The sequence below is a fragment of the Nycticebus coucang genome, chromosome 23 (genome assembly GCF_027406575.1).
Source record: "Nycticebus coucang isolate mNycCou1 chromosome 23, mNycCou1.pri, whole genome shotgun sequence".
Taxonomy (NCBI): Eukaryota; Metazoa; Chordata; class Mammalia; order Primates; family Lorisidae; genus Nycticebus; species Nycticebus coucang.
The window spans coordinates 15,816,885-15,838,385 of record NC_069802.1 but is presented as its reverse complement, the minus strand read 5'-3'; the positions used below and the strand labels follow the sequence as shown (position 1 = coordinate 15,838,385).

The 21,501-nt window shown below is 41.1% G+C and overlaps 1 protein-coding gene across 1 annotated transcript in view; it reads left to right on the top strand.

The window, feature by feature from the left end:
* The window catches only part of NWD2 (NACHT and WD repeat domain containing 2), a 236,629-nt gene that overhangs the window by 199,248 nt on the left and 15,880 nt on the right, over window positions 1–21,501 (top strand). Inside the window, exons 4-5 of the mRNA XM_053577751.1 lie at window positions 16,467–16,670; window positions 20,111–20,255. Of these exons, the coding sequence (XP_053433726.1) occupies window positions 16,467–16,670; window positions 20,111–20,255 (349 nt within the window). The remainder of the gene's footprint in view (window positions 1–16,466; window positions 16,671–20,110; window positions 20,256–21,501) is intronic.

The following is a 21,501-nucleotide window of genomic DNA, read 5'->3' as shown; positions in this document are numbered from 1 at the left end:
AAAGACAAATACAGACTCATGGTGAAGGGATGGTCATCTATACAGGCAAATGGAAAGCAGAAAAAAGCAGGCATTGCAATCCTATTTGCAGATGCAATAGGCTTTAAACCAACTGAAATAAGGAAGGATAAGGATGGAGACTTCATATTTGTTAAAGGTAATAATATGATCAGATTTCAATTATTAATATTTATGCACCCAACCAGAATGCACTTTAATTCATAAGAGAAACTCTAACAGACATGAGCAACTCGATTTCCTCCACTTCCATCATAGTTGGAGAATTTAACACGCCTTTAGCAGTGCTGGATAGATCCTCCGAAAAGAAGCTAAGCAAAGACATTTTAGATTTAAACTTAACCATTCAACATCTGGACTTAATAGACATCTACAGAACATTTCATCCCAACAAAACTGAAAACACATTGTTCTCATCAGCCCACGGAACATACTCCAAAGTCAACCACATCCTGGGCCACAAATCTAACCTCAGCAAATGTTAAAAAATAGAAATCATTCCTTGCATCTTCTCAGACCATCATGGAATAAAATTTGAACTCAATAATAACAGGAACCTGCATACCCATACAAAAACATGGAAGCTAAACAACCTTATGCGGAAAGATAGATGGGTTATAGACAAGTTTAAGAAGGAAATCACCAAATTTTTGGAACAAAACAATAATCAAGACACAAATTACCAGAACCTCTGGGATACTGCAAAGGCAGTCCTAAGAGGGAAATTTATAGCGCTGCAAGCCTTCCTCAAGAAAATGGAAAGAGAGGAAGTTAATAACTTAATGGGACATCTCAAGCAACTGGAGAAGGAACTCCAACCCCAAACCCAGCAGAAGAAAAGAAATAGCCAAAATCAGAGCATAATTAAATGAAATTGAAAACAAAAGAATTATACAACAGATCAATAAATCCAAAAGTTGGATTTTTTAAAAGATCAATAAAATAGATAAACCTTTGGCCGACCTAACCAGGAAAAAAAGAGTAAAATCTCTAATTTCATCAATCAGAAATGGTAAAGATGAAATAACAACAGACCCCCTCAGAAATTAAAAAATCCTTAATGAATACTACAAGAAACTCTACTCTCAGAAATATGAAAACCTGCAAGAAATCAACCAATACCTAGAAGTACGCCACCTACCAAGACTTAGCCAGAACGAAGTGGAAATGTTGAACAGGCCTATATCAAGTTCTGAAATAGCATCAACTATACAAAATCTCCCTAAAAAGAAAAGCCGAGGACCAGATAGCTTTACGTCAGAATTCTACCAAACCTTTAAAGAAGAACTAGTACCTATATTACTAAACGTCTTCCAAAATATAGAAAAAGAAGGAATATTACCCAACACATTCTATGAAGCAAACATCACCTTGATCCCCAAACCAGGGAAAGTCCCAACAAGAAAAGAAAATTATAGAGCAATATCACTAATGAATATTGATGGTAAAATACTCAATAGAATCCAACAACACATCAAACAGAATACAACAACACATCAAAAAAATTATACACCATGACCAAGTGGGATTTATCCCAGGGTCTCAAGGCTGGTTCAATATACGTAAATCTGTAAATGTAATTCAGCACATAAACTAAAAAATAAGGACCATATGATTCTTTCAATTGATGCAGAAAAAGCTTTTGATAATATACAGCATCCCTTCGTGATCAGAACACTTAAGAAAATTGGTATAGAAGGGACATTTCTTAAACTAATACAGGCCATCTACAGCAAACCCACAGCCAATGTATTGAATGGAGTTAAACGGAAATCATTTCCACTTAGATCAGGAACCAGGCAAGGTTGCCCATTGTCTCCATTGCTCTTTAACATTGTAATGGAAGTTTTAGCCATTGCAATTAGGGAAGAAAAGGCGATCAAGGCTATCCACATAGGGTCAGAAGAGATCAAACTTTCACTCTTCGCAGACGATATGATCATATATCTGGAAAACACTAGGAATTCTACTACAAAACTTTTAGAAATGATCAAGGAATACAGCAATGTCTCAGGCTACAAAATCAGCACCCGTAAATCTGTAGCCTTTATGTATACCAACAATAACCAAGCTGAACAAACAGTCAAGGACTCTATTCCTTTCACAGTAGTGCCAAAGAAGATGAAATATTTGGGAGAATACCTAACAAAGGACGTGAAAGATCTCTACAAGGAGAACTATGAAACTTTAAGAAAAGAAATAGCTGAAGATGTTAACAGATGGAAAAACATACCATGCTCATGGCTGGGAAGAATCAACATTGTTAAAATGTCCATACTACCCAAAGCAATATATAATTTTAATGCAATTCCTATTAAAGCTCCATTGTCATATTTTAAAGATCTTGAAAAAATAATACTTTGTTTTATATGGAATCAGAAAAAACCTCGAATAGCCAAAACATTACTCAGCAATAAAAACACAGCAGGAGGAATCACGCTACCAGACCTGAGACTGTACTATAAATCGATAGTGATCAAAACAGCATGGTATTGGCACAAAAACACAGAAGGAGATGTCTGGAACAGAATAGAGAACCAAGAGATGAATCCAGCTACTTACCGTTATTTGATCTTTGACAAGCCAATTAAAAACATTCAGTGGGGAAAAGATTCCCTATTTAACAAATGGTGCTGGGCAAACTGGCTGGCAACCTGTAGAAGATTGAAACTGGACCCACACCTTTCACCATTAACTAAGATAGACTCTCACTGGATAAAAGATTTAAATTTAAGACATGAAACTATAAAAATACTTGAAAAAAGTGCAGGGAAAACTCTTGAAGGATTTGGCCTGGGTGAATATTTTATGAGGAGGACTCCCCAGGCAATTGAAGCAGTATCAAAAATACACTACTGGGACCTGATCAAACTAAAAAGCTTCTGCATAGCCAAGAACATAGTAAGTAAAGCAAGCAGACAGCCCTAGAATGGGAGAAAATATTTGCAGGTTATTCCTCCGATAAAGGTCTAATAACCAGAATCCACAGAGAACTCAAATGTATTAGGAAGAAAAGAACACTGTGATCCCATCTCAGGGTGGGCAAGGGACTTGACAAGAAACTTCTCTAAAGGAGACAGATGCATGATCTACAGACACATGAAAAAAAGCTCATCATCCTTAATCATCAGAGAAATGCAAATCAAAACTACTTTGAGATATCACCTAACCCCAGTAAGAGTAGCCCACATAACAAAATCCCAAAACCAGAGATATTGGCATGGATGTGGAGAAAAGGGCACACTTCTACACTGCTGGTGGGAATGCACACTAATAGGTTCCTTCTGCAAGGATGTTTGGAGAATACTTAGAGACCTAAAAATAGACCTGCCATTTGATCCTATAATTCCTTTACTAGGTTTATACTCAGAAGACCAAAAATCATAATATAACAAAGACATCTGTACCAGAATGTTTACTGCAGCCCAATTCATAATTGCTAAGTCATGGAAGAAGCCCAAGTGCCCATCGACCCAAGAATGGACTAGCAAATTGTGGTACATGTACACCATGGAATATTATGCAGCCTTAAAGAAAGATGGAGACTTTACCTCTTTCATGTTTACATGGTTGGAGCTGGAACATATTCTTCTTAGCAAAGTATCTCAGGAATGGAAGAAAAAGTATCCAATGTACTCAGCCCTACTATGAAGCTAAATTATAGCTTTCACATGAAGGCTATAACCCAACTATAGCACAAGACTATGAGGAAAGGGCCAAGGAAGGGGGGAAGTTAGGGTGCAGGGAGGGTAATGGGTGGAGCCACACCTACGGTGCATCTTAGAATGGGTACAGGTGAAACTTACTAAAGGCAGAATATAAATGTCTACATACAGCAACTAAGAAAATGCCATGAAGGCTACGTTGAACAGTTTGATGAGAATATTTCAGATTGTATATGAAGCCAGCACATTGTACCCCTTGATTGCACTAATGTACAAAGCTAACATTTAACAATAAAAAAAAAAGAATGAGCCCCTTTAAATATGTTTCCACATTTGATAGAAGTGAGAGGGAGAGATGACTATGGACTTCTCCAGACAGGCACAATCCCACGTGTTCACATACGTATTGACAATGTTGAAACAATTCAGTAAAAAGTAGAAAACCATCGTGGTCATATGCATCGATTCTGTTCAGGATCACAGGCAGGTTCATCCGTAGTGAGCTAATCATAAATCAAACTGATCAAACTAATAAAAATGGTCCTTAGTGCAAAATTGAATGTAGTCACTCAACTCCTCACCAAATTAGCAAAAACGCAAGCTTCTTGAGCACTGGGGACAGAAGGACATGGAAAATCTGTTCCTCCTTCAGTGGAGGGAGTGGGCCAGTGATCAGAGAGGGAAGATTTTATGCTCATAGCTTCTGTGGCTGCCCTAAGGTCATGCATGGATACATCCAGTGGCTGCAGAGCTGAGGAATAGTCTAATCAGAAAACAAACAGCAACTCTACCCTGCCACCTGGAGTCTCCGGCTGGCCCGGCAGGTGAACCCCATTTCTACCCCTGCTCGGCTCCCTTGGCCATGAGCTGGGCTTTGCAACTGGTTGGACTGACCCTTCCTCTAAATTGACTCTGTCCAGCCCTGGTAAATATTTATCCTTTACCTTATTTGTAAATATTTGTGTTTTACAAATAATTTGTGTATTACCTTAGAACTGTAACCACGCAGAAGCCCCAAAACCTCTTCCTGAAAAATGTGGAAGCAAAATTCTCTTTTGCTGTTTTTCAAATGGAGAGATTAGACTAAGGCAGAACCCCGTCTTGGTCTCCTGAAGCATAACTGATTTGTGATTAAGGAGCATTAATTCGTGAAGAAAGGATCAATAAAGAGAAGGAAAGGATGAGAGAACAGAACAATCCAATAAATGCCTTTAAGCTGATAGCACATCATGACTTTTCTGAAGTTCACCACTTTATATATAGTAGGCAGTCAAGATATAGTTGTTGTTTGAATCGAATGAGGATATTCTTTCTTTTTTAATCTTTAAGGAACACTTTGTCTTACTGCGCAATCAAATATGGATAGTATTTGGTGCCAGGTGCTCAACTTAGAGAACTGATTATTTTTAAACAGCCTTTGATTTTTGTAATTCTCTGCTGTTGTCCTGGCCCTGCCTCTGCAATGCTTGCTAACCAATATTCACGAGAACTTGAGACAATACATTGCCCACAGCAATGGTTCTTAAATTCCAGATTTAAGAATCTGCAGGAACTCCTGTTAGAGTCTAGATCCCTGGCTTTTTTTTTTTTTTTTTTTTTTTGCAGTTTTTGGCCGGGGCTGGGCTTGAACCCGCCACCTCCGGCATATGGGGCCGGTGCCCTACACCTTTGAGCCACAGGCACCGCCCTATCCCTGGGCTTCTTCAGCCACAGTGCTCTTTATCTCTGAAAAGGGACCTAAGAATTGACATTTCAACAAGCGCCCTAGGTGATGGAGGAGCAGGCGGTCCATGGAGCACATTTTAGAAACTGGTCCACAGATTTGACTCTGCCCTTATCCCTGGGACCAGCCTTTATAGCGCAGAGAGAAAATGAAGAACCAATCGTTAGCACAGATCCTGTCCTGGGACAAGATTTTGGTTCACAAATCACTATTTTATCATTCCATGGATTATGACAGCTGGGTATTCCAAGACCTCACTCACTGCTAGATGGTGTATTTTCAGTTACTAAAAGCCATGTTTGATATCCCGCCTGCCCTCCTGGTCCTCCAGCTGTGACCAAGCCCCACCAGGATACCTACTTTTTAGGCATCCTACCTCTTGTTCCTTATTTTTCCCATTTGGGTTTGCTGGATGGCTCATGCCAGCATGAAGACCTCACTCCCCATGACATGCGGCCCAGGCTGAGGGTCGTGACTATCCTTATCCAGAATTAGTCAAGAGAAATGGGATAAGAGGTCTGAGAAGAGGAACCATTAGAAATGAAGAAAGAACTTGAAATACATCGTTTTTACTACATACAGCCTGCTCTCAAGGATGGCCCAAACCTGGGCTGATTAACATAAAAGTATTTTCAGGAGCCTTCAGGTTAATACCTTGAATTGGGGTTACAATACTCTTACCTCCAATGAACCCTCTCTAAAATCCTCGTAAACCAGGTTGGAATAATGAGTACGCTAGCAATGGAGTTCCTCCATTCAAACCCCTCCTTTGGCAAAAAGCCAAAGAGAACAGACAGATTGTAGGAGATGGATTTCATTCTAAAGAGAGAGGGGGGGCACAGGTCAACCAGAGACGTGTTTATGCAGGACCTGCTTTAAAAATTGGCTGAGAGGGGGAGACAAGATGGCGGACTGAAGCCAGCTTTCAACAAAGGCTCCCGTCCAGAAGGAGAGTTAAGGGACAGGAATTTAGTAAGTATCCTGGTGGACTTGAGCCTCACCAAGAGAGAAGGCTGAAGAACGCACATCAACACCGCTGAGGCAAGTTGTGATCACAAGGACGCAAACAAAAGGTACAAAATCCACCACCAAGCGGACGGGAGTCCCCCTCCCCCATGGGACCGGCTCTAGAGCCCCATAATTGAACAAGCAGGCAGAAATTAAAGGCCCTCCCACTACACTCCACGGGAGAGACCGTCTAAAAACTGGACCTACCTCCCCTACTGGGGTGCCGTGGCGTTCTCCTGCCGGACATAGGGCTGAATAAAACTTTTGGAATCCTTTGCCGGCAACCCTGAATCCCCGGCGCTCCCCTCCCGCCCACTGAGGTCTAGAGGCCTGTCCCCCAGGACTTCGGATCCTTGGGTGATTTCTCAAGGGGAGTGGACAGTCCCCTTGAGTGCGACTGGTCAGCATTGACTCTGAGGCGCGCCGAGTGAGGAGAGGGCACCGGGCTGAGGGGGAGTCACGCCTCGCGGCACTTCCCTGCGGTGCAGTGCACCAACCCTCCCCAGGCATACGGGCCCAAGACTGAATAAGACTCTGGCCTCCCCGCTGAGAGCTGAGAACCCCTACTCTCACTCGGGGTCTGAGGGCCTATCCCCCAGGAGTTCGGCTCCTTGGGTGATTTCTCGAGGGGAGTGCACAGTGCCTGAGCTGCGTTAGGTCAGCGCTGACTCTGGGACACGTGAGCGAGGAGAGGGCACTCTGCTGAGGGGAAATCAAGCCTTGGCGGCACTTCCCTGCGGTGCAGTGCAGGAGCCCTCCCCGGACCATAGTATTGCATGAAACTGAATGAAACTCTAGCTTCCCCCCGCCCCACTCCCAATCGGGGTCTGGGGGCCCATCCCCCAAGAGTTCTGATTCTTGGGGGATCTCTTAAGGGGTGTGGACCCAGCACAAACTGCGGCCGCTCAGTGCTGACTCTGGGGTGTGGGACAGAGGAGAAAAGGGTCGCCTGAGTGCCCACACCAGAGCAGCAGTTCCCTGGAGGTAGATCAACAGCCGTTTTTTCTTTAACGGCAGAACGCTCACTTCTGGATATTCTGAGGCCACACCCCCTGTCTCCCTGGGCAACCAGAGGAGGCCACCGGTGACACGGCTCACAAACCCGGAAGCCTCCAGGGTGGGGCCGACCCAGAGAGGTGTTCAGACGCAATTCTCCAGCAGCAAAGACGTTTGAACTCAAAACAGCCCGTCTCCTGTAGGCGACGACAAGAACAGAGACAGAACCTCACAAAGTTGTCTGTTCTGTTCTGTTCTGTTAGCAGCATGCATCAGGGACGGGGCTAAGCCTGAGTGAACACCTCCTTCCCATCACCTGCATCAAACACTCAAAGATGTCAGGCCCCACCTCCTCCTGCTAGATAGCGGCAGTCTGCGGGGGCCTGGCAGACTTCCTTGCGTTTCAGGCAGGTGCAAACCCCTGGAGTGTCTGTTCACTGCAGGCAACTGGGTTAGCCATCTGCAGAGATACCAGTGACTGGGTCCGACGGAGGGGCAAAGTGGGGAAGGAGACGTCAACCTTCCCAGACTGCTCTGTTTGCTGGGTGGCTCCTCCTGACTCCACGCTGCACTGGGGTGAGCCGTGTCAGAGGAGTCACCAGGCCCCTGTGATCCAGTTCCCAGAGACCTCTTGAACCCTTCCACCCGAGACAAGTGCTGATTGAGACAGTTGATTCTGACCTTTTGAACTGGGCTAATAGACTGAGGACTCTTCAGGCGGTGCCCTGGGTGTACGATTGTAGGAAGGTTTGATTCTCCTTTTCCAACTGGGGCCAGAGGTGGGCAGGCGGGGTGACTTAATTGCTGATTTTTCCACACAGCTGAGACTTCAAGCCAGAGTAGAAGTTGCAATAGGATCGAACAGAAACCAGCTGAAAACAAGACAGAACCACTTTGCTCCACCACACCAGACAGGGCCCCAGTTTCTCAGGCCACAACACTGTACGGGCCCTCGATAAAACCCCAGGGCAAAAACCAAAGGGAGTAAACCATGGGGCGGAATCAGCGGAAAAACTCTGGTAACATGAATAACCAGAATAGATCAACCCCCCCAAGAAAAGATACGGCAGATGTGATTGAAGATTCCATTCATAAACAACTGGCTGAGATGTCAGAAGTCGAATTCAGAATTTGGTTTGCAGACAAGATTAATAAAATGGAATTAGGAATTCGAGGAGAAATTCAAAAATTGTCTCAAGAATTTAACGAATTTAAAGACAAAACCACCAAAGACTTAGACACACTGAAACAAGAACTTACAGCCCTCAAAGATATGAAAAATACAGTAGAATCCCTCAGTAACAGAATGGAGCAAGCAGAAGAAAGGATTTCTGACATTGAAGATAAAGTCTTCGAACGCTCCCAATCTCTCAAAGAGGAAGAGAAATGGAGAGCAAAAACGGATCACTCACTCAGAGAGCTCTCAGATAATTCGAAAAAAAACAACATAAGGGTTATAGGAATTTCGGAGACTGATGAAGTAGCTGCCAAGGACACAGAGGCCCTTCTACATGAAATTATGAAAGAAAATTTTCCAGACATGCCTAGAGAATCTGAAATTCAGATAGCAGACAGCTTCAGAACCCCAGCACGATTCAACCCCAATAAGCCATTTCCCAGACATATCATAATTAGCTTCACTAAAGTTAACATGAAAGAGAAGATTCTCAAAGCAGCCCGGCGAAAGAAAACTATAACGTACAAAGGTAAGAATATTAGAATAACTGCAGATCTCTCTGCTGAAACTTTTCAAGCAAGAAGAGGCTGGTCATCAACTTTTAATCTCCTAAAGCAAAAAAACTTTCAACCCAGGATCTTGTATCCAGCTAAACTGAGTTTCATCTATGATGGAGAAATTAAATACTTCAATGACATTCATATATTGAAAAAAATTGCCATAAGTAAACCAGCTCTTCAGGATGTTCTCAGACCTATCCTCCACAATGACCAACCCAATCCTATACCACAAAAGTAAACTCACTCAGAATCTTCGGATCAAACTCCAACTTCCACACTGGCGAAAGGATTAAAAATGTCCACTGGACCTTTGAAAAACTCGATACCCAAAATTCCACCAGACTTATCAATACTCTCCATCAATGTGAATGGCTTAAACTGTCCTCTAAAGAGGCATAGGTTAGCTGACTGGATACAAAAACTCAAGCCAGATATTTGTTGCATACAAGAGTCACATCTCAACTTAAAAGACAAATACAGACTCAGGGTGAAAGGATGGTCATCCATATTTCAGGCAAATGGTAATCAGAAAAAAGCAGGTGTTGCAATTTTATTTGCAGATACAGTAGGCTTTAAACCATCAAAAGTAAGGAAGGACAAGAATGGTCACTTCATATTTGTTAAGGGTAATACTCAATATGACGAGATCTCAATTATTAATATCTATGCACCCAACCAAAATGCACCTCAATTTATAAGAGAAACTCTAACAGACATGAGTAACTTGATTTCCTCCAGCTCCATAATCGTTGGAGATTTCAACACTCCCTTGGCAGTGTTGGATCGATCCTCCAGAAAGAAGCTGAGCAAAGAAATCTTAGATTTAAACCTAACCATCCAATATTTAGATTTAGCAGACATCTACAGAACATTTCATCCCAACAAAACTGAATACACATTCTTCTCATCAGCCCACGGAACTTACTCCAAAATTGATCACATTTTAGGTCACAAGTCTAACCTCAGTAAATTTAAAGGAATAGAAATTATTCCATGCATCTTCTCGGACCATCATGGAATAAAACTTGAATTGAGTAACAACAGGAATCTGCATACCCAAACAAAAACATGGAAGTTAAATAACCTTATGCTGAATGATAGCTGGGTCAGAGATGAGATTAAGAAAGAAATCACCAATTTTTTGGAACAAAATGACAATGAAGACACAAACTATCAGAACCTCTGGGACACTGCAAAGGCAGTTCTAAGAGGGAAATTTATAGCACTGCAAGCCTTCCTCAAGAGAACGGAAAGAGAGGAAGTTAACAACTTAATGGGACATCTCACGCAACTGGAAAAGGAAGAACATTCCAACCCCAAACCCAGTAGAAGAAAAGAAATAACCAAAATTAGAGCAGAATTAAATGAAATTGAAAACAAAAGAATAATACAACAGATCAATAAATAAAAAAGCTGGTTTTTTGAAAAGGTCAATAAAATAGATAAACCTCTGGCCAACCTAATCAGGAAAAAAAGAGTAAAATCTCTAATATCATCAATCAGAAACAACAAAGACGAAATAACCACAGACTCATCAGAAATCCAAAAAATCCTTAATGAATATTACAAGAAACTTTATTCTCAGAAATATGAAAATCTGAAGGAAATAGACCAATACTTGGAAGCACGCCACCTTCCAAGACTTAACCAGAATCAAGTGGAAATGTTGAACAGACCCATATCAAGTTCAGAAATAGCATCAACTATACAAAACCTCCCTAAAAAGAAAAGCCCGGGACCAGATGGTTTCACATCAGAATTCTACCAAACCTTTAAAGAGGAATTAGTACCTATATTACTCAACCTGTTCCAAAATGTAGAAAAAGAAGGAAGACTACCCAACACGTTCTATGAAGCAAACATCACCCTGATCCCCAAACCAGGAAAAGACCCAACAAGAAAAGAAAATTATAGACCAATATCACTAATGAATATAGATGCAAAAATATTCAACAAGATCCTAACAAACAGAATCCAACAACACATCAAACAAATTATACATCATGACCAAGTTGGTTTTATCCCAGGGTCTCAAGGCTGGTTCAATATACGTAAATCTATAAATGTAATTCAGCACATAAACAAATTAAAAAACAAAGACCATATGATTCTCTCAATTGATGCAGAAAAAGCTTTTGATAATATCCAGCATCCCTTCATGATCAGAACACTCAAGAAAATTGGTCTAGAAGGGACTTTTCTTAAACTGATAGAGGCTATCTACAGCAAACCCACAGCCAATATCATATTGAATGGAGTTAAATTGGAATCATTTCCACTCAGATCAGGAACCAGACAAGGCTGCCCATTCTCTCCATTGCTTTTCAACATTGTAATGGAAGTTTTAGCCACCGCAATTAGGGAAGAAAAGGCGATCAAGGGTATCCATATAGGGTCAGAAGAGATCAAACTCTCGCTCTTCGCAGATGATATGATTGTGTATCTGGAAAACACTAGGGACTCTACTACAAAACTCCTAGAAGTGATCAAGGAATACAGCAGCGTCTCAGGTTACAAAATCAACATTCTTAAATCGGTGGCCTTTATATACACCAACAACAGTCAAATTGAAAAAGCAGTTAAGGACTCTATCCCATTCACAGTAGTGCCAAAGAAGATGAAATATTTGGGAATTTACCTAACAAAAGACATGAAAGATCTCTATAAAGAGAACTATGAAACTCTAAGAAAAGAAATAGCTGAAAATGTTAACAAATGGAAAAATATACCATGCTCATGGCTAGGAAGAATCAACATTATCAAAATGTCCATACTACCCAAAGCAATATATAATTTCAACGCACTCCCTATTAAAGCTCCACTGTCATATTTTAAAGATCTTGAAAAAACATTACTTCGTTTTATATGGAATCAGAAAAAACCTCGAATAGCCAAGACATTACTCAGAAATAAAAACAAAACAGGAGGAATCACACTACCAGACCTCAGACTTTACTACAAATCGATAGTGATCAAAACAGCATGGTATTGGCACAAAAACAGAGAAGTAGATATCTGGAACAGAATAGAGAACCAAGAGATGAATCCAGCTACTTACCGCTATTTGATTTTTGACAAGCCAATTAAAAACATTCAGTGGGGAAAAGATTCCCTATTTAACAAATGGTGCTGGGTGAACTGGCTGGCAACCTGCAGAAGACTGAAATTGGACCCACACCTTTCACCATTAACTAAGATAGACTCTCATTGGATTAAAGATTTAAACTTAAGACATGAAACTATAAAAATACTAGAGGAGAATGCAGGGAAAACCCTTGAAGAAATTGGTCTGGGTGAGTATTTCATGAGGAGACCCCCCCGGGCAATTGAAGCAGCTTCAAAAATACACTACTGGGACTTGATCAAACTAAAAAGCTTCTGCACAGCTAAGAACACAGTAAGCAGAGCAAGCAGACAGCCCTCAGAATGGGAGAAGATATTTTCAGGGTATAACTCTGACAAAGGTTTAATAACCAGAATCCACAGAGAACTCAAACGCATCAGCAAGAAAAAAACAAGGGATCCCATCGCAGGCTGGGCAAGGGATTTGAAGAGAAAGTTCTCTGAAGAAGACAGGCGCGCGGCCTTCAGACATATGAAAAAATGCTCATCATCTTTAATCATCAGAGAAATGCAAATCAAAACTACTTTGAGATATCATCTAACTCCAATGAGACTAGCCTATATCACAAAATCTCAAGACCAGAGATGCTGGCGTGGATGCGGAGAAAAGGGAACACTTCTGCACTGCTGGTGGGAATGCAAATTAATACATTCCTTTTGGAAAGATATATGGAGAACACTCAGAGATCTAAAAATAGATCTGCCATTCAATCCTGTAATTCCTCTGCTGGGCATATACCCAGAAGACCAAAAATCACAACATAACAAAGATATTTGTACCAGAATGTTTATTGCAGCCCAATTCATAATAGCTAAGTCATGGAAAAAGCCCAAGTGTCCATCGATCCACGAATGGATTAATAAATTGTGGTATATGTATACCATGGAACACTATGCAGCCTTAAAGAAAGATGGAGACTTTACCTCTTTCATGTTTACATGGATGGAGCTGGAACATATTCTTCTTAGTAAAGTATCCCAAGAATGGAAGAAAAAATACCCAATGTACACAGCCCTACTATGAAACTAATTTGGGACTCTCACATGAAAGCTATAACCCAGCTACAACTTAACAATAGGGGGAAGTGGGAAAGGGGGGGGTGGGTAGAGGGAGGGGGATCGGTGGGATCACACCTGTGGTGCATATTATAGGGGTATTTGCGAAACTTGGTAAATGTAGAATGTAAATGTTTTGGCACAGTAACTGAGATAACGCCGGAAAGGCTATGTTAACCACTGTGATAAAAATGTGTCAAATGGTTTATGAAGTGAGTGTATGATGCCCCATAATCATATCATTGTATACAGTTATGATTTAATAAAAAAATTTAAAAAAAAATAAAATAAAAATAAAAATTGGCTGAGTGCGTGGTGCTGAGCAGCTGGTAATTCCCAGATTGTTAATCCAGCTCTCAAAACCCAAACTACTATATGTCAGTACAAGAAGAAGCTTCATACAAGAGTAGGAAAAACTTGAATGATTTCATCCTCTGTCTCAGTTCAATCATTTATTCAACAAATTTTTTTTAAATAAATTTTTATTACCAACGAACAAATTAATAGCATAAACTTAATCTTCTATCTGCTATACCTGTTGAATACATATGGAAGAAAATATCAGGAGCCTGAATTGATTTTTTTTTTTTACTTTTTTTAATTTTTACATATACATGTATTTGTTAGGTTTCCATTTTTTGCCTTCACAAAATTAAAGAGGCTTAAAATTTAATAATAATAACAATGTTTAAGATAAGGACTAGAAACAAAAACCTGGTAAAGAATGTTTACAATGTTTACAATGTCAACAAATGTTTTTTAATACTGTCTGTGTGCTGGGAATAAACAGCTCTGGCCTTGCCCTCATGGAGCTTACCATCTCGTAGTAGAGTTTAGGTAGTGAATTTATGTTGGACACTGATCTACCAACGACCCCGCTCAGGCTCCCACCCGCTTGTGTCAGGTGAGATGAACACTGTGGGCGCGGCAGTCTGCAGCAGAGGTGTAAGAGCTGCCTCTGGGGAAGCCGGACCAATGGTTCTCATTCCAGTGATAAACAAGGCTAGTCGACAGGAGGAAGGTCAAAGGTCCCCACAGATAAAACCGAAAGCTTCCCGTGGACACTACAAAGTGGACAAAATTGCCTTGGTTACTACAGACGTGTGTAAGGCCTCCCGCGTGCCCCTTCCTTATTCCTTCTCTATGTTGAAGATTAACTGAAATACCAGGTGCTGTAAACAGCAAGTTCAGCCACCTGCAGGGCTTGCTAAAACACGGACTCCTCAGCCATAAAACAAGAGCTTCCTTTCCTGTAGGTCCAGATGGACTGGAGAGTTTGCCCCTCTGTCAAGTTCCCCGAACCACCGGCTGAAGCAAACGTTGCTAGCAACCTGGAAAGTGTGGTTTCAGGAGTGGAGGCAGCATCACCAGGTTTAAATACATGCTGGTTTTCGCACTACAAAATAATCCATGTGTACTGCCAAAAAACGTTTTTAGTAGAAAAGCAATGCATTCATGAAATGACATCAGTGAATTTATAACCACTCTCTCGGGCTCAGCACCTGTAGCTAGCAGCTAGAGCGCCAGCCACATACACAAGAGCTGGCGGGATCGAATCCAGCCCAGGCCTACCAAACAACAATGACAACTACAACCAAAAAATAGCCGGGTGTGGTGGCAGGTACCTGTAGTCCCAGCTACTTGGGAGGCTGAGGCAAGAGAATCGCTTAAGCCCAAGAATTTGAGGTTGCAGTGAGCTGTGACTCTACCATCCATCTACCCAGGATGACATAGTGAGACTCTGTCTCAAAAAAAGAAAAAAGACCACTGTCTCAAAGACAGCCATTCATAACCTTACTGTGTGTCCTTAGAACATCTCTATTAAGTGTGTTTACGTATACATGATACTCTGAGCAGTATCCTCTCTTTCTATATACGCATATATATAAAACATTGGACTCGTCTTGAACATACTGTTTTGTAACTTACCCTTTTCACTTAATACTTTGTAAACATCTTTCTCGATCAATACAGTTCTATAAGATAATTTGGTTCATCCTTTGAATGGATATTTAGGTCATAACACAATTCTTTCCTGTTCTGAAAACTGAGGTCAGCATACATATGCTTTGTAAATCTTTTTGGACATCCTTAATTATTTGCCAAATTTGCAGGAGGAAAAATGCCGAGTCAAAAGTTATATGGATTTGTGAGCTTTTAATACAGACCGACTAAAGGCCTTTCCCAGAAATGCTAGATCCTGGGACCCGCCCATCAGCACTGTACGATTATGTTCTTACAGTTTCACGTAACACTGAGCAGATGTTTGCTTGGCGGTGGAGGTTCTGTGGGAGGTTTTGGGTGGGGGGATATTTAATAGGGATAAAATTCTATCTTGTTTATATTTTGCCTTCTTTTCAGTTGAATTCATTCCACCCATAGCACCACATTCAGTGATAGCCTTCTTTCCTTTGTACTTGTGTGTAGCTGGAGCTTAGAATGACGCTATCAACTTTTGACAGAGCAATTCTTTTATTTGTGACTTTACACGTCGGACATTTTGTGAGGCCCAGCATGTCATTTTTCTTTGACACAAACCCGTGTCAGAGTGGAAGAGCTCTTGTTGTGTCAGAAACTTAGAGAAGATAGGTTTGCTACAAAAATTCTGTACTTGGGATTTGTCTAATGTGGTATGCAATCCCATTTCTCAGTGTGTAAGTAATTGATGATAATTATAACATAATTGATCTAACTTTACTTAAGAAATCAAGTCTCCTTGGGCTGGGCAAGGTGGCTCATGCCTCTAATCCCAGCACTTGGGAGGCTGAGGCAGGTAGATTGCTTGAGCTCACAGGTTCAAGACCAGCCTGAGCAAGAGCAAGATCCCATCTCAAAAAAATAGCTGGCGCTGTGGTGGGCGTTTGTAGTCCTAGCTACTTGGGAAGCTGAGGCGAAAGAATTGCTTGAGCTCGAGAGTCAGAGGTTACTGTGAGCTATGGCAGCAGGGCACTCTGCCAAGGGTGACAAAGTGGGACTCTGTCTCAAAAAAAAAAGTATCCACTGTGATGTAAATAGAAAAGGTTTAGAACAATGTATCTTGTTACCTATTTATAAACATTTATTGAATGACCACATAACATGAACAGTAAAATGAACTGTTTTGGTGATACACTAAACTGAATTTTCTTGTGGATACACAGGGACTATTAGGTGAAAAATATGGGAACATCCGAATCCCGGGAGAAGTGGAAGCCTCTGAGTTCGAGATGATTCTGGATGCTGCTGTCGAGGACAAGCTGGAGACCAAGCTGCTGGAGGAGTGGTACTGTCGGGATGAGAATGCCGTGCCCGCGGCTTACTACCTCAGACCCCGATCAGAAATGCTGAGTAGCAATAAGAACACGGTACGTTACCTTTCTCTCCAAAGTATGTGTCTGTTACTTCAAAGTGTGTCATCCAAGGGTGGTTTTCTCCACAAAAAAGGCAGAGTTAACAGAAAATGACTCTGCCCTAGGGCCTAATTTCCTATTGACAATTAAATCCACACTTATTTGTTAGAGAAATGCAAATCAAAACCACAATGAGATATCATCTCACACCTGTTAGGATGGCTGTCAAAAAGTCAAAAATTACAAATGGAGGTGAAGGTGTGGAGGAAAGGGAACCCTGGTAGCCTGTAGGTGGGACTGTAAACTGGTATAACCACTATGAAAATCAGTATAGCAATCCCTCAAAAGATTAAACAGTAGAGCTGTCAGACGGAGCAACCCCACTTCTGGGTATATATCCAAAGACAATAAAATCATGATCTTGAAGAGATAGCTGCACTCACATGGACATTGCAACATTATTTACAACAGCCAAGAGGTGGAAACAAACTGACCATCGGCGGATGCCTGGGTGAAGAGAAGGTGGCCCCTGCAGGCAGCGGAACACCATCCAGGCTGCCCTTCGCAGCAACGTGGATGAACCGGAAGGACATTATGTTAAGTGAAATCATACAGGTAGAGAAAGACACTGAACGATCTCACTTATATGAGGAATCTAAAAAGTCAAACTCACAGTAACAGAAGGTACAGGGGTGGTTACCAGAGTCTGCAATGTGGAAGAATTGGAGACATGTTGGTAACAGTGTACAGACTTCCTGTTCTAAATGAACATGTTCTATGACCTAACACACAGCACGATAGCTGTAGTTAATAAGAATAATATGTTCTGTACTTGAAATTGGCTAAGAGAGTAGATATCAGGGGTCTTCACTTGGCAACTATGTGAGGTGACGATATGTTAATTAGCTCAATGGTGGTGGTCATTTCACAATGTATACATATCCCAAAACATCGCATTGTGTGCGTTGAAAATTTTAAAGAAAAAACCTAAATCTAAAGCTAAAGAGCTTTCCAAATGTTGACTCAACTTTCCTTTTAGCATCTCTGACTTTCTCTCGGGGGTAATTTTTCTTCTTCATGAAGTATATGTATCTTTTGGAAGTTCCATTAATGAAGGTTTATTAGTGATGTTAACCAATTAATTATATGTATCATGTTTATTAATTAACATTAGTGTTTAGTAATAGTAAATAATCGGTATTTGATTAAATAATGGAATTTCACTAAATGATTAATTCCTTAATACTAATTGGTTAAACGAAATTCTATTAATGAAGCTCTCTTGGTGTTTATCAGGAAAGATCCTTGTTCTGTCCACTTTTCTGTAATGTGTCTATTTATTTATTTTGATGGCTCTATGTCCTGCTTTCTAATTATCTGAATTCATATATTCTGTCGGTTCTGGAAAATTCTCAGCCATCATCTCATCAAATAGTATCTCTCCTCTATTCTTTGTTCTTTCATCTCTTTGATTACATGAGTATTAGGTCATCTTAGTCCGTCCTCCATACCTCTTCATTCTCTTTCACATTATCAATTTATTTATCTCCCTATGCTGTTTTCTAGATTACTTCAGATCATTTTTCCAGCTTACTGATTTTTTTCCCTGGCTGCATCAACTCTGCCAATACATTAAGTTTTCAAGTTCAACAGTTATATAATTTTTATTTTGTGAAGGGTGTTGGGAGCAGTGGGCTTAGGGAAGAGTCCTTTTGTAATATCTACCTAGCTGTTTTTATAGTCTCTTTCGTGGGTTTTTAATTTACTGTTTTTCCTTTTAACATTTCAAACAGTTGATTTAAATTCTTGTATGTTAGAGAGAGTCGTGGAGTGAGGATCGTTCGTGCCCGAGTGTCATGGAGACATTATCATGTCTTCTCTCCAACTTGGTTCCCAAGTGTATTCGCTATGTGTCCCCTAAAACTGAATGAAAGAGGAAGAGGGACAGGGAGGGCCTATTCATCACACAGAATGTTTAAAGAGATAGCCAGGAAGGCAGAAATACTCATCCCTTTTCCAAAGAGAACATCCTTCATTCTGGCAGCCCCAAAACATGGAACACCATGGGTTAGCCACAGCTCCTCATTTCAAGACTTGTGTGTCTGTCCTTATGATAACCAACATAAAGCATTTTCTCTGTGCACAAAAATATCATATCAGAGTCCTTGATTTTCTTCATCTCTCTCATATGTGTTGTTCAAAGTCATTATCATTGAATAATTTTTCCTTGGATGGGAAGATTAAGATAAATCGAAACCCTAGGTAAGCATGCTAAGAGTACATATGGATAGCAAAAAACATGATACCTCAAGAAACCATGCTTACACAGTGCCTTGGGGCACTTGCTCATATGTTACTATTTAATTGGCTGTAATTGTTGTGTCATTTATTTCTGTGATCCTCTGCAGGGGTCCTCAAACTACGGCCCGTGGGCCACATGAGGCGGTGTGATTGTATTTGTTCCCATTTTGTTTTTTTACTTCAAAATAAGATATGTGCAGTGTGCATAGGAATTTGTTCATTTTGTTTTTTTAAACTATAGTCCGGCCCTCCAACAGTCTGAGGGACAGTGAACTGGCCCCCTGTTTAAAAAGTGTGAGGACCCCTGCTAGAGAAACTTAAATTATGCTTAAAAGCCCATGCGATATTTTCTGCATAAACTGTTGCTGAATAAATGAATATATGGCTAAGATTATCATCAAGATTAAATAAATGTCATTTCCTTGGTAGGCAATCCTCCCATGTTGTTTCCTAGAGAATCATTAAAACAAATGAAGCAGAAACAAATAAACACAACTAAATTTATGAGTATCTCCCTTGTAACTTTCTCCCCCCCCTTTGGAGGATATTAAAGATATTATTTTGTGGTGCCATTTTTTTTTTTTTTTTTTGTAGAGACAGAGTCTTACTTTATGGCCCTCGGTAGAGTGCCGTGGCCTCACACAGCTCACAGCAACCTCCAACTCCTGGGCTTAAGCAATTCTCTTGCCTCAGCCTCCCGAGTAGCTGGGACTACAGGCGCCCGCCACAACACCTGGCTATTTTTTGGTTGCAGTTTGGCCGGGGCCGGGTTTGAACCTGCCACCCTTGGCATATGGGGCAGGCGCCCTACGGACTGAGCCAGAGGCGCCGCCCTGTGGTGCCATTTGTATCAAAGCTCCTGAGGGAAAAACATGGTATAGGGAAGCCCAACAAAAAAACCTGGCAATAAGTACGTAACCTGTTTGGGGAACTTGACCTTGGTCAAGTCCACATGTAACATGGAGGTAGCTTCTAACTTCCAAGGTCATTGGTGGAGATTTAACCACCCACTGTCTGTAAAGCACGTAGCATAATACTGACACATCAGAGGCCTTCAAATAATAAAGTTTTGTGTTCTTAAATATTGATTTTCTTTACGTTTTCTTAAATATTGATGAGTTCAAGACCAATTTGTCACTTTTATGTTTCTGTAGAGGCAGCCTTCTGCCAATGCTGAAAACGAGAAGACGTGGCCAGAGATCTCAGATGAGATCAAGAAGATATTTAAGGCTGCTGTAAAACTACTACACGGAAAGGGAAAAATGAAATACAGCCAAGCAAAGAGATACCTGTTCTCAGGTAATTGTCACACTGCCTCAGTAAGCTCAGGAATGGATAAATAGTAGCTGCACCCACTGCTTCCTTTTTATGTATGGTTCTGCAAATTTAATCACATTTCCTGCCTGGTGAAATTTAATTTTTCTAAATATATGAATGTCCCAGAGAGGCAAGTATTCTTTTGTTTTAATTCTTAGACAACCTTTACTTAATTTGAGGGCTTCTTCAGTGATTTTTTAAAAGAAGTCAGAGGTGGGGCAGCACCTGTGGCTCAGTGAGTAGAGCACGGGCCTATATACCAAGGGTGGTGGGTTCAAATCCAGCCCCGGGCAAACTGCAATAAAAAATAGCCAGGCGTTGTGTTGGATGCCGGTAGTCCCAGCTACTCGGGAGGCTGAGGCAAGAGAATCACTTAAGCCCAGGAGTTGGAGGTTGCTGTGAGCTGTAATGCCACAGCACTCTATCGAGGGCGATAAAATGAGACTCTGTCTTTAAAAAAAAAAGACAGAGGTGGCTGGATATCATAAGCCAGATTGTGCCGTTGCTACTTGGGTGAGCTGTTCATTTATTCACTGACTCATCCAGCAAACATTGATTGGCCTATTGGCCTGCACTGTGCCAAGCAGTGCAGAGACAAAAACCAGTAAGAAAGCAAAGTCACTGTTCTACTGCAAATTATTTTTTAATGTGGGAGGGTGCAGAATAAATGATAAGCAAATAACAAATGAACGAGGTCATTTCAGAATAAAATAAACCATAGTAATAACAGTGAGTGATGATGAATGTGGATGTCTAAATGTAGGTGGGACAGGCAATAAGTACGTGACCTTTGACTTGAATGACAGAAGGAATCAGAACCATCTATATCTAAGGTAGGGAATTCCAGGCACAGAGATCAACACGTTCAAGATCCCTGACACGGGAACATGCTTAGCAAATTACAGGCATGGGCAGAAAGGAAAGGTGGTTTTAGTTTTTAAAAATAAACTTACTGGGAGGGAGAGATGAAGTCAGAAGGGGAGCACAGGCCATAAAGAACCGTATGTTTTCTTCTGCGTGAAATGGGAAGCCAGCGGAGGGGGTGAAGCAGAGGATTGGTAGGATCTAATTTAATACTAAAATAAAAATCTCCCCAGCTACTGAACAGAGACTTTCTTGGCCTTTCTCCTCCATGGAAATGAAGCATTATTAGAAGTTGTACAGGAGGGCGGCGCCTGTGGCTCAAAAGGGTAGGGCGCCGACCCCATATGCCAGAGGTGGTGGGTTC